This window comes from Aythya ferina (genome assembly GCF_964211825.1).
Source record: "Aythya ferina genome assembly, chromosome: 2".
In the NCBI taxonomy this organism is placed as follows: Eukaryota; Metazoa; Chordata; class Aves; order Anseriformes; family Anatidae; genus Aythya; species Aythya ferina.
In genome coordinates, this window is record NC_140297.1 from 96127839 (window position 1) to 96140205 (window position 12367).

The following is a 12367-nucleotide window of genomic DNA, read 5'->3' on the forward strand; positions in this document are numbered from 1 at the left end:
TTAACTTTCCCAGCAGCAGCCCATACAGTGCCGTACTCTGTACTTGTAGCTGGAACAGCAGTGTTATCACACCAGTGTTGTGTCTACTGCTGAGCAGCAGTGGCACAGCATTGGGCCTTTCTCTAACCCTCCTAGGGGGTGGGCAAAAAGTGAGGAGAGAAACATCACTAGGGCAGCTGACCTAAACCAATCAAAGGGATATTCCATACCATGTGGTGTCACACTCAGCAATAAAAGGTGGAAACAGGAAGAAGAGGGGAGGGGTGGGCTCTTGTTGGGAAACGTTGGTCTTCCTCTCGAACACCGGCTGTGTGCATTGAGGCCTTGCTTCAAGGACGTGGTCAATCATTGCTCATTTGTGGGAAGTAGAGAGTAATTTCTTTCCTCTGCACTTCCATATAGCCTTCATTCATTTTGTTTGTTTGTTTTCCTCCCTTCTTTTTATTTTTCCTTTTCCCCTCCCTTTTCCCCTTTCCCTTTTTATTTCCCCTTAGTTAAATTGTTTAGTTCATGGTAGTCTTTATTTAATTACTATAATTATTTCCCTTTAATTAAATTATCCTTATCTCAACCCGTGAGTTGTTCTTTGCTTTACTTCTCCCCCTCCTCATCTAAAGGAGGGGGAGTGAGAGAGCGGTTGTGGGGTTTAGCTGCCCAGCACGGTAAAACCACCACAAAAATCAAGATCACAATATGACAGTACCTCATAGTGTACTTTCTTCATGAAATCTAACAACAGAGCAATTGCTACATTAAATATATTTTACATTAGACTTGCATGGCAGTCTTAAAAGTCTCCTCTAGCTGCTAACCGTTGAAGAGAAAGCATCTCCTCTTTGTGAGTAGAGTGTGAACTTTAAAATTATGCACACTTTAACTTGTTTGGATTTCAGGGTTTGTAATTAGGAAAATAAATTTTATTCAGGCTTAAGAGCTTTTAGCAATGCAATAAGCTCTTTGTCAGTGTAAAATCAGAGAATAGACTCCTCCCCTTCCAGCCAAAATGCAGATTTTACAAACACGAAGAAACAGCTCTGTTATTTCAAAGCAAATCTGCCTATTCTGAATTTCAAATGAAGGTTTCTAGCACAAATATACAAAAATCTTGACTGAAGAAAGTATAAGCTTAATACTGTGGTTGGATGTACTTACATAGGCTTGAATTCACCTTCACTTTTTGACTCTTTATTGAGTTTGAAAGATTTAATATAACTGTATTAGGGATCATATTTTTCTGCAGTCAAACCAATTTGCATTAAATTGGTACTTTAAAAAACCCTCAATTGTTATGCATGACTGAAAAAAAAGCTTGAGAAACACAATTCTAGTAGCTTTAAAAATATTGGAGGAAATAACCATACGTATCTTTGGAATTAGAGCATTTTAAGAAAATGAATATTCAAGTATTCCATACACTGCCTGAAAATTATTCACATACACACACACACACACCAAAAAAAAAAAAAAAAAAAAAAAAAAAAAAAAAAAAGCTACCTTTAACTTGGACATTCAGTGCCCAAAATAATTGGGAATTCAGTGAAGTGATGGTTTTGTTTGTTTGTTTGTTCTTGTTTTTGTGTGTGTGTGTTGACAGGTTTCCTCTTTTCTTTCAGTATGAACATTCTCCAACTACATTCCAATCCTGGTGTTTTCAGATACGTAGAATTAGCCACTGGGCCCCTTTTGATTACTCAGGTCACAGGGGGCTTCTTCACTGAAGGAAAATGGGAGCCAGGCAAACTTCTGTGCTGCAGTCTTGGCTGTCATAATTATTCCCTTTCTTTCTGGTACCTGGGGCTGTTTTATTACCTGATGATAGAAAGAGGTGCTACTAGAGGATTGTGTCTTATTGCACTGAGTAGAGCAAAATTTTTCTTCTGGCTGCTAGATGACTCATGGTGACTTTCATTTCTTTGTTGTCATTTCTGTTTTGTTTTGTTCTGTTTTTCAGCTTTCATTTGCAGCAACAACCCCAGAGTTGGCTGATAAGAAAAAATATCCTTATTTCTTCCGGACAGTGCCATCTGATAATGCAGTAAATCCAGCAATTTTGAAGTTACTCAAGTATTATCAATGGAAGAGAGTAGGAACTTTGACCCAGGATGTACAAAGATTCTCTGAGGTAAGATTTGCATAATTTCCAGTGCACAAAGAGAGCTACTAATATCAGACTTCCAAGGAGCTGGTTCCTCCATTAATAGCAATTAAATAAAAAGAAACAGATGAACTGCTTCAGTCTTGTTTGGTTTTGTCTTACTAGGCTGTATTTGCTGTACCAAATACACTTATTTCCCTTCTGGGGCTTATTTGACTAGCTATGGTTATAAACTATTCATCCTTTCCCTTGACTTTTTTTTATACCAAGATCATTACACCCAAATGCAAAAAATAATATTTGTTTTGTAGTAAAGGATTCTGTATATGCTTTGACTTGCCTAAGTGTGTGATTTTGAAGGAGGTTTCTAACTTGACATTGGTTGAGTTAAAAGAGAGACTAAATCTAATTTCATCTTGTTTTTCCTCTCACGCTCTGATTTATTGGAAGTGTCAGTCTGAAATACTGAGGGACAAAATCTGCTAAATGTATGGTTGAAGGAGTTGTAAGAGCTTACTGTGACGGAAATGACCGCAACCCCCAGAACTGTTAAGATCAAGTATTATGCACTCTCCAAATCCTCTGAGTTTCACCCTGAGCAACATTTTGCTCATAGAAATTGAAAGGAAGTATGGGACAATTGCCTTAAGCATGGCATTAACAACAGAACGGTTAAAAGAAAACATCCTATAAGTAATTCATTAGAGCAAGACCAGGGAACGAGTTGGCCAATTAACTGACAGGCAAAACTAATAGATGGATGCCAGTTTCATGGTTGTTTTTGTCTTCCTTATCATTCATTAAAAAAGGCTGGCTGTGATCTGAAGACTAATATAATTAAAACCAGTGAAGAGGGGTAAGAACAGGTTAGCGTCTGCTTGGATGAGTCAGATATTTTCAAATTCTCTGTCACAAATGGAGTACTTAATAAATCTTAGAGATCTTTGAGAATTCAAAGATGACAAGTAAGAGTATTGCAGGGGGAGGGAGAGATCAGTGTGCCTGTCGTTCCAAAAAGCACACAAAGACCCAGGGAATTATAGAATTATAGACCACTCAGCCTAAAATAAATTCCTGGAAAGATACTTGAACAGATTATCTGTTTAGAATTACCCAGAAGAGAAAAAAAAAAAAAAAAGTGCCAAACAATGGCCAAAGTGGATTTGTCTAGAATAAATCATGTAAAGCAAACTAATTTCCTTCTATGACAAGATAACAGGACTCAAGAAGATGGAGTAAATTATAAATGTGACGTTATATGGCTTATAAAAACATTAAAGCTATTCCTAAAGAAAACTAGGGAAACTTGATCATGAGGAAGATACTGTAAGAGCAAGCAGTCTCTGACAAATATTCTTGCCACCACAAGGTTAATTGACATCAGATCAGCTGACTGTTTTTAAAATGAATGCTGAAGAAAAGTTGTCAAAGAGTATGTATGCTTTATCCTTCACTGGCTTGGAATTATGATTTCAAAGAGTAGTTATCAGTGGCTCATTGTCAAAAAAGAAGGATGGGATTCTGTCAAGTGGTTTGCTAGATAGATAAAATGTTTATTAAATATGCACTTGATACCTACTTGGGAAGATCTCCAAACGCTTTTGCAGGGGGACAGGATTAGGTTTCAGAGTAATCTTAACAAGTAGAGAAAGGTTTAAAATAAATATTATGTAAGTGAAAAAGTACAAAATACTGGACTAGACTAATAAACTATTTTAATGAAGAATGGCTATCTAGACAGCAGATCTCCAGAGAAAGATAGGGGAAGCACTACAAGAATTACCAACTGAGTAAAAGTCAAGAGTAAAAAGTAAACTGTAAAAAGTAGAGAAGTAGCAAAGAGCTTCCATTTCAACAATCCCAATGTAATGCATTATTGAGATTTAAGACACATAGAGTAAGCTTCAACACTACTTAGTGCTAATTAGATGGAAGTTAGAACATCAGGTCTGATATCATCTTCAAAGGGAAACAGATCAGAGAGGTCTCTTTAAAAAAGTTAAGAAATCTAGAAACCTGTGTTCCAAGAAAGATTAAAAGTGGAAAACAGTGAAATAGAGTGGATAGGTTGTTGAACCTCCATTGTAGAGGGTTTGTTAAGATACGACTAGACAAACACAACATGGGTATTCCAGGTCTTCCGTTGGGATACAGGAATGGACTTCATGTCTGTCCTGATCACTTAAGAAATGTTAAAACTGCTGCTTTCTAGGGTTTGGTAGAATGTTAACTTGAGTTCAAGGTCTTTCCATTCCTCTAGAAAAGTGACACCCTTCTGTGTCCGACTGCAAACTCAATTTAGTGTCATTCATTAAAGTGTTCAGGTAATGAAAGATCCAGTTAACTTCCTTCAATTCAAGTGACTTCATAGACCATATTGAGTCCTGAGTCTCCTGAAATAATTAGGGCTGCATCCTTTCTTTTTCAGCTCCATGCAGTTTCTCCATTCCCTCTGTATTCTTCTGTAGACAGTGAAAGCACAGGAAAAAAATGCAGGAAATAACTGACCAGGAGAAGTGAGGGATAGGACCCATGAGCAGCAGAGGGGGACAGCACCTGGTGGCATGGCAGAGCCCAGCTCCACTACAATGGAACCGAGGAGGCCCAGAGGATGGGACCAGGTTCAGCCAAGGATGGGGCCAGGTTCAATCAAGTCCATGGCAATGAGTCAGGTCTGAGGAACAGCTGGGAAACCTATTTGTAGGTCAGGGTCAGGTCTAGTGATTGCTGAGCAGATCTATGGCAGGGGTTGAAGGCATAGGACTAAGCCTAAGTGGGACCTCTGGGGTCGATGTGAGTGGAGACCGCTGGTGAAAGACCTTTAAGGGTGACTTCTGGGTGCTGATACAAGTCTATACATCCACTCTAGAACCACAGTCTTTCCTCTAAAGGAACATCAGCCAAAACTATCATTCTAAGTAATGCTTAAATTATTAATTTTCCTAATGTTTTATTGAAAATGAAAAAAATGTTAAGTAGTATCTTAAACATATCTTTGTTGTAAAATCCCAGTAACTTTGGGATGTGGTTCTTCTTTCTATGCTAAAAAGATATTGTATGCCGCTAGGCAGAAAGTAACTGAATGTTATTTATGTTTACTCTCATATAAAATAAAATAAGCAAAAATTAATGTGGTCCTTGAGGGAGCCTGTGTAGTAACTCAGGTGGCTTTACTGTTAACAGCAATTTGTTCTACATGTAATCTCCTGCTCTCTCCCATTTTTTCCATCTCCCAGAAAGTCTGTATCTGTTTGAAAATTTGCATTTTCTAGAATAATTTATATAGAATAATCAGCATATATCTGAATTTCCTCCAGTTGTTCCTCCAACCCCTATATGGGGATACAGATTGCTTTCTTGTTCATGTTACATGGGAAAGACTTTGTATCCTTTTAGTTTAGACAACACGAAATCTAACTGCCTCTCATTCACAGCCATCTAATTTAATTTTTTTTGTAGTTAATGACTCTTTTTTAGCTGGATCACTGTCTCCTGTCTTTGCAATTTGTACTGCAATCTTATATCCTGATGAAAAAAAAGTTTACTTAACTTGTCCACACTGTTAGCTGCCCTGAAAGTCATAAAACTGTTTGCCGGTTTACCTTGTCTTGTAATAAGGCAGTTGTCTAAATTGCTTAGAGTATCAATCTTACTCTAATTTATTTCTGGAAGCCAGAATTACAGAGGACTGTAATTTTCACCTGTTTCCCGTGGAACACTTCCTGCAGACGTTATCACCCATTTCCTCTTGGTAGAAAAACTCCTCTTTCTTGTAAACAAATATTACATCTTCCTTTATCTCTAGGTATCATAGATCAATCAGAAGTAGGTAGAACAGAGAATTCTTGAAGCGTATACATAGGCAATATCTGTGTATCTGACACTGGTAGTGTGACTTGAGGATCCTTTTCTTGACATTGCTTAGAACCTAAGGATCATGATTTTTAATGTGACCTGAATTCTGTCGTTCCCAGCTCACTAGTAGCAACATCTGTAAGTTCTTTACATCTATTTGTACAACCAGAAAGGTCTCTTCCATTGGATTAATGTTTCAGCTGTGTAAGTCTTCATGGTATAGGGGTGTTTTTTAACTAGGGCAAGTTCATACCCATTGTGCTTCTATGTCCTAGATTTTTTGGATTGCAGCCCTGTTCCCATCCTCTGGGAGAAGATTCTGTTTCAAAAGTTAATAATTCTATGGCAAAGGTTTATAAATGAGGTTATAAAATATTTTTTCAGGGTTTTCAGTTCTAAATGTTTGCTATGGCACAATATCATAGGATAATTCAGGTTCAACGAGACCTCAGGAGGTTGCCTGGTCCAAGCTTTTGCTCAAAGCAAAGCTAGCTTTAATGTTTATCACCCCTGAAGAACTATGGTTGTTGCAAACACAGTTCTCAGGAAAGTCGTGACTATGTCCAGTTTCCAGTTCTGAGGTGAGCTTTCAGCTGACTGGAGATTCTGCAGGAAGTGGTGCCTCTAATTCTGCTGCTATCTGGAACTACCTGTTTGGGATTGTATTTTGAATTAGACAAACCAAGCGATATTCCTGTGGTTTGTGTTTGCTCTGTTTCGTGGTTTGGTGTGAAGAGTCATGAGAATGAAGTCATATTTAGCTATCAAAAACTCACAACTGTTGGGAGAGTATTGTAGTATTGTTATACCAGTATTGTAGAAAATATAAAGGCTTCAGAATACGACTGTGAAACAGAAAAGTGTGTAATGATGTATTGATTTTCAGGTAATTCTGTATTTGCTAATAAGTAATTCTAGTGTGCTTTACTGTTCCTACACATTGACCATTTTGTTTATTCATGTTTAGGTTCATAGGATGTTTCAAACTGAAAGTTGTCACTTAATTGCACTGATATGCTTAAAGGGACTCTGGCACAGAGAAGGACGCTTATTCTAAGCTGTCTTGATTACTTTTTGCTCCTCTGTCATGTTAAAATTAAGTGAAATTGCATTTTAGCTTTTCTTTTGGTAGCATGTTCTTGATATTTCTAGATTCTTTTAAATATATATTTTCCTCCCACTGAGTATCATGTCTGGGATTGTTTTTAAAACAAGTTAAATTCTGATCATCTCAAGTGACTCTGTTTTTCTGTACTTCTTAATAGTCATCTCTTTGTGTGATTTCTCTGCTTCTTCCTGGAAATATTTAAAACTCCTAATGTAATTTTATCAGTGTAGGTGGCATTTGAAAAAGACAGAAGAAATGAGAAGTGTACTGTAAGCTAATGAAATAGATTAACAATATGAAAAATAAAAGATTGCTTCATGATTCTATCACCACCTTCATTTAGTTTAACGACCTAAAAATACTAAAACCAAACTTCCCTTGTCAGTGGACAATGCTACTTTCTTTGGCTGACATGATTAACATTCTTAGGATTTCCTGTTGTTCTGCATTTCATACAGTGACATCTACTTCAAAAATTAGCGGTTTATCAGAGTCCATTTTACCTAAATTGAAATCATTTAGCATCTATAAATACAAATTTCTCATCCCAGAATATGTAATACTGTGCGAAAGAAAACTGTCTAAAAGAAAACCTGCTAGTAAACAAGCTTTCTCAAAGTAGTATATGTCTATTCCTGTAGAGAAAACAGGACAGAGGTCTTGTTAATCTAGAAGTATATTTACTGCAGTAGTGCTCTCTCACAATGGAGTCTGCAAACTAAGATCTGAATTAGTAGTCAGCTCTGATAAAAATTGATTGGAGAAGTAGATACAAGGAATTACATACAATGACAGTTACTGAGGGGCTGAGATGGATTAGGCAGGGAAAAGAAATGAGATATCCAGGTACCTTTAAACTTGAGCCAGAAAAGAAACCTGAATACTAGTTTCTGGCATCTGTAGTTAAAAACTGTGCAGAGTTCAAGGTTTGATTGCATTGTCTGACTTCTTAGATTTGGCTTCTTTGGAAAGACGGAAGAGCAGAGACATTCATCCAGTCTGTATCTCAGATACCAAGAGGTGTTAGGATAGCAAGGAAAATATTACTTTTTCTACAAGAATAAGCTTGGAAGCATTAAATTTACCAGATACCAGTGATGTTGAATCTGGAGTCTCCAAACAGTACCCATTGATTTAATTCTTGGAGGAGCCCTATACTTTCACCTTTGAGGGTAGAAAAGTAGAAAAGTAGGAAAGACAGACAGAATTCAAGAGATGTGAGACAGAAGGCAGTCAAATCAAAATATTGGAAATGGAATGGAGAGAAGAGAGTGAGAGCAGGCCAACTGAGACATTACAAACATTATTGTTTAACTGTAGAACTTCTTCAAACTATCTCTTCCTAATATATAATTTTTTTTTTTTCCAACCTGCCATGTCTTCCTTATATATTCTACCCATCTCTTAGTTTTCTGCTTCATTTCATTCTTTCCACAAAGTCTTGCAGATTTCTTTTACTGGTTCATATTTTCACTCCTAAGGAAAACTAAAAGATCTCAACCTGCTGTGTGTTTCCTTTCCTGGTTCCATCCAGGAATTTCTCCCATCTCCATGTGCTCAGCTGTCTTCAGGGAAGGATTAATATTCTCAATGCAGATTGCTACAGTTGGGACAAAAGAAACAAATAACTTCTGCCCAGTATTCAGTACTATTTATAAAGCCAACTGGAAATAAGATAAGTATTGACTTTTAGAATACTATTATAAAGATTTTTAGGGAAAAGTTGTTATTTTCCTCATTGTTATTGGACAGTTATTGACATAGTCTATTCTTCCTGTGTTTGAAGGGTGCTTGACATACTTTAAGTATTCTTCAAATATTTGTTGAAATATATATATTGTATCTAAGAGGGTTTTTTTGTTTGTTTTGTTTTGTTTTGTTTTGACTTTTCTATCACTGGTTTAAAAGGAAAACAAAAGCAATTTTTCACCAAACTGGGATGTATACCTTGAAAACTGTGAACTATTGCTGTAAAAATGCTAGTGAAACAAGGTCTGTATTTAATCTGCCTTTATTCACTTTATTTGTTGGCTTTTTTTTTTTTTTTTTTTTTTTGGTTGGTTGGTTTTGTTTTTCCTTTGCAAAATACTTCAGGTTCCTGATCCCAAAAGCCAAAATCTTTCCCCCAGATAGTGCCAGTATGATAAGTAGAAATATGGAGATTCTGTCCTCTGTGGTTTCTAAATTGTTCCGTTAGGCAGAGGTACAGGCACAAATGTTCCTGAGATATTCTTTTTTATCATTCTGTTCCAGATTCTTGCCTGATTGCTAGGGCAAAATCTCAGGAACAACTTATTTCAAGTTCTCTTGAGCTTATAAAGAAGAATGAGTTTCTCTGTTCTGTCTTGTAATTAAGCTTTTCTATAATTCAATCTGATACATTAAGATCTTCACAGGCAGCCTATAAAACTGGCTTCTAATATCATATAAATGATATATATAAATCATCCATATAAATGAGAAAGTGCATCTTTGCTTATTTGTTTCTAATTGGTAGGAGTTGTTGCAGGAATTTAAAATGATGAAAAAGTATAGAGAGACCAAGACATTCATTTCAGTAAGAAAGTTTGAAATGTGAAAGGAAGACATTTAGTAAAATACAAGTTGTCACTTGTTAGAATTTTCTGAACAGCATGCATATTTTTGGCCTTTTGTGCAAATGTCATCCATGCTAAGAAACTTCTTTCTTTTTTCATGGCACTAGCATTTTATCCAATGATTTTCACCTTTTCTTCTGTTTGCCATTACTTATTTTTGTTAACTTCCAAAAACCAGCAAAAAAAAAAAAACAAAAAAACCACGAGGTTAGAACATCACCTGACAAAGAATTGCGGCTATGCAATGATAAAAGAAGAAAAAATCATCAAAGAAATGGTAAAGGAAAAAATCATTATAGTTGTGTTATATCTTGCATTGAAGATTCACAGTCAACTGTCAGCATAAGAGGCCACAGGATTCCCATGAACTGAACACGTCCTTATCAAACTTTGAGTGTCTTGAATAAAAACAAATCAAACTTAAGATTATTATTTTTTTTTTTTAGAGAACTGCTCGCCACTCCTTCACATTTAAACTTTATCTTGTGCATATGTGACAGGCTGGTATTTGCAATATCACATGAAGCAACAGAATGATCAGTACCTTCACCTAAACTTTAACACCTCTAATAGCTCATGGCTGAGAAATTCCATATACTTGTTTCCCAATGCATATGATATAAAAATCATCACTCTATCTGAAACCAAGACTAATCTAGACTTAAACAAAATAAATCCATTTAGATTGGATTGAAAACATGTTCCAAGACAATGCTTGTTATGACATATTGAAATTGAATATTGCTTATACTGCTGAATTGTCCTAGTTCTTTTTTAGGTTTTGCTGTGCTTTGGTGTTTTCACTGGTGGTGATGGTGGTGGTTTTTGTTTGTTTGTTTGCTTTACATTTTGTTTACATTCCTTAAGTCAAAGTTACATTGTGACTTTAGAAATTTTGAACACTACTGAAGTGCTAGATTTGTTGTAGTTTTTCAGGGTTCTGGTAAACATTCAAAACCATGAGATTATGGGAAAGTTACATAATTATGACATAGCAGTGAGAAATCTGAGACAGGACCTTATCCTAGGTTTGTCCCCATTTATAGAAAACAGTCTGTGCATGCTCAACAAAAAAGTACGGGCATTTGTAGGTGAGAAGTATCCTGCATTGTTAAATTGAATATCTTATCTCAATGAGAACATGTCTTTGAGAAACGTGACTTAGTAAATTTAATGGCATTCTTCATTCCCACTTTTTTTCTTAAGGATTTTTATTTGACACAGTCATATTCTGAGCTATTTTGTTCCCAGTGATTTGCACTAAGCATGGCTTGCATGAAAATTAATTTTTAATCTCTTTCATAGCTTGGAAAAGGGTACCAAATTGTGGTTGATAAAATCAACCTGTATGTAGCAGGCCTCATACACTTGTTCCTCCTGGTCAGGTGGGCTATAGCAGACACCTACTAAATATCACCCATATTGGTCTGCTCTTCAATCCTCACCCCTAAGCTCTTAGCTGGCTCACCATCCATTGCTAAGCAGAGCTCCATGTGCTCCAGCTGTTTTCACATAAAGGAGAACTCCACCTCCTCATCTTCCTGGTGCACCCTTCCTAAAAATCCTGTATCCCGCCATTAGAGCACTGCAGTCAGATGAGCTATTCCACCACATCTCTGTAATCTCACATCACAGAACAGCACACAAATCTCCAGTTTAGGCTTATTCCCCACACTGCGTGAACACATTAGCATATAGGGACTTTAGAGAGGCTCTGCAGCATGCTGGTTTCCCAGAAAGGGTTTTGGGGATTGCCCCATAATGGTGCCTTGTAGACACTTTCTTGCTTATGTGCAAATGCTTAAAGTGACCCTGCATAAGCCCTGTTTTGCTAATTCTGTGATACCTTTCTGTCACATCATTCCAGGCCCTTTGCTCATCTGCCCTGTTCACTTGTCCCTCCTACAGCTGCTGGTAAGCATTTCCATCCATTCCTTCCTCTCTCCTTTTGAGAGCGAGAAGCCACTTTCAGCAGCCTAGGATGTGGAGGCCAGTACCCACCATCCAAAGCTCCATTTGTGTTGAAGCCTCTGCTTTGCAGGATCGACTGCTTTAAAATCTGCTGGGGCACTGCTCTGCACTATCTTACCTGAGACTATTTATGTTGGTTTGAACACATAAACTATACCTTCTTCTTTGCACCTCCTCTGCACAAACTGCTGCATTTGTTGGTTGCACTCTCAGAACTCTGCTCTAGCCCTGTCTTATATAGTGCTCTCCCTGGCTAAAAGTGTGCTTGACAGGCCCTAATTAGGGTGAAGTTATAACAAAGGCTTCAGTCACCTTGGGCCAAAGCAGCTGATCAGACTCATTAGAAGTTACAAGAGCTTCCTAGTACGTGTATCCTCGTGGTTCTCCTTACTTCATCTTTACCTGGCAGTAACTGGTACCCTCAAGTTTCTCAGAGGGTTCTCAGGAGTTCCCTGGTGATGCTAAGCCTTGGCCCCTCAAGCTCCCAAAGCAGAGCCCACAGACTACTATATTTGAACAGGATGCAGGAATAGTAAAGCTTTGAAAGAAAGAATAAACAGGGAGGCAGATGATAAATCACAATACATTTTTATTGGCAGAAGATCATGCTGGAGGTGGTAAGATAATTTATTTTTTATTTTTATTTTTTAACTATTAGAGTGGATTTAAATGCTTAACTTAAATCTAAATTGGTTGGTACAGTGCCCTGTAGGAGTGGAGTGGAATGGAGATGTTAGAATA

The 12367-nt window shown here is 37.1% G+C and overlaps 1 protein-coding gene across 4 annotated transcripts in view; it reads left to right on the forward strand.

Annotated features, from left to right (window-relative positions):
- The window catches only part of GABBR2 (gamma-aminobutyric acid type B receptor subunit 2), a 500245-nt gene that overhangs the window by 216955 nt on the left and 270923 nt on the right, over positions 1-12367 (forward strand). For all 4 annotated transcript variants that reach the window (XM_084508376.1, XM_084508377.1, XM_084508378.1 and 1 more), the window contains one exon: positions 1952-2122. In XM_084508376.1, the coding sequence (XP_084364502.1) occupies positions 1952-2122 (171 nt within the window). The remainder of the gene's footprint in view (positions 1-1951; positions 2123-12367) is intronic.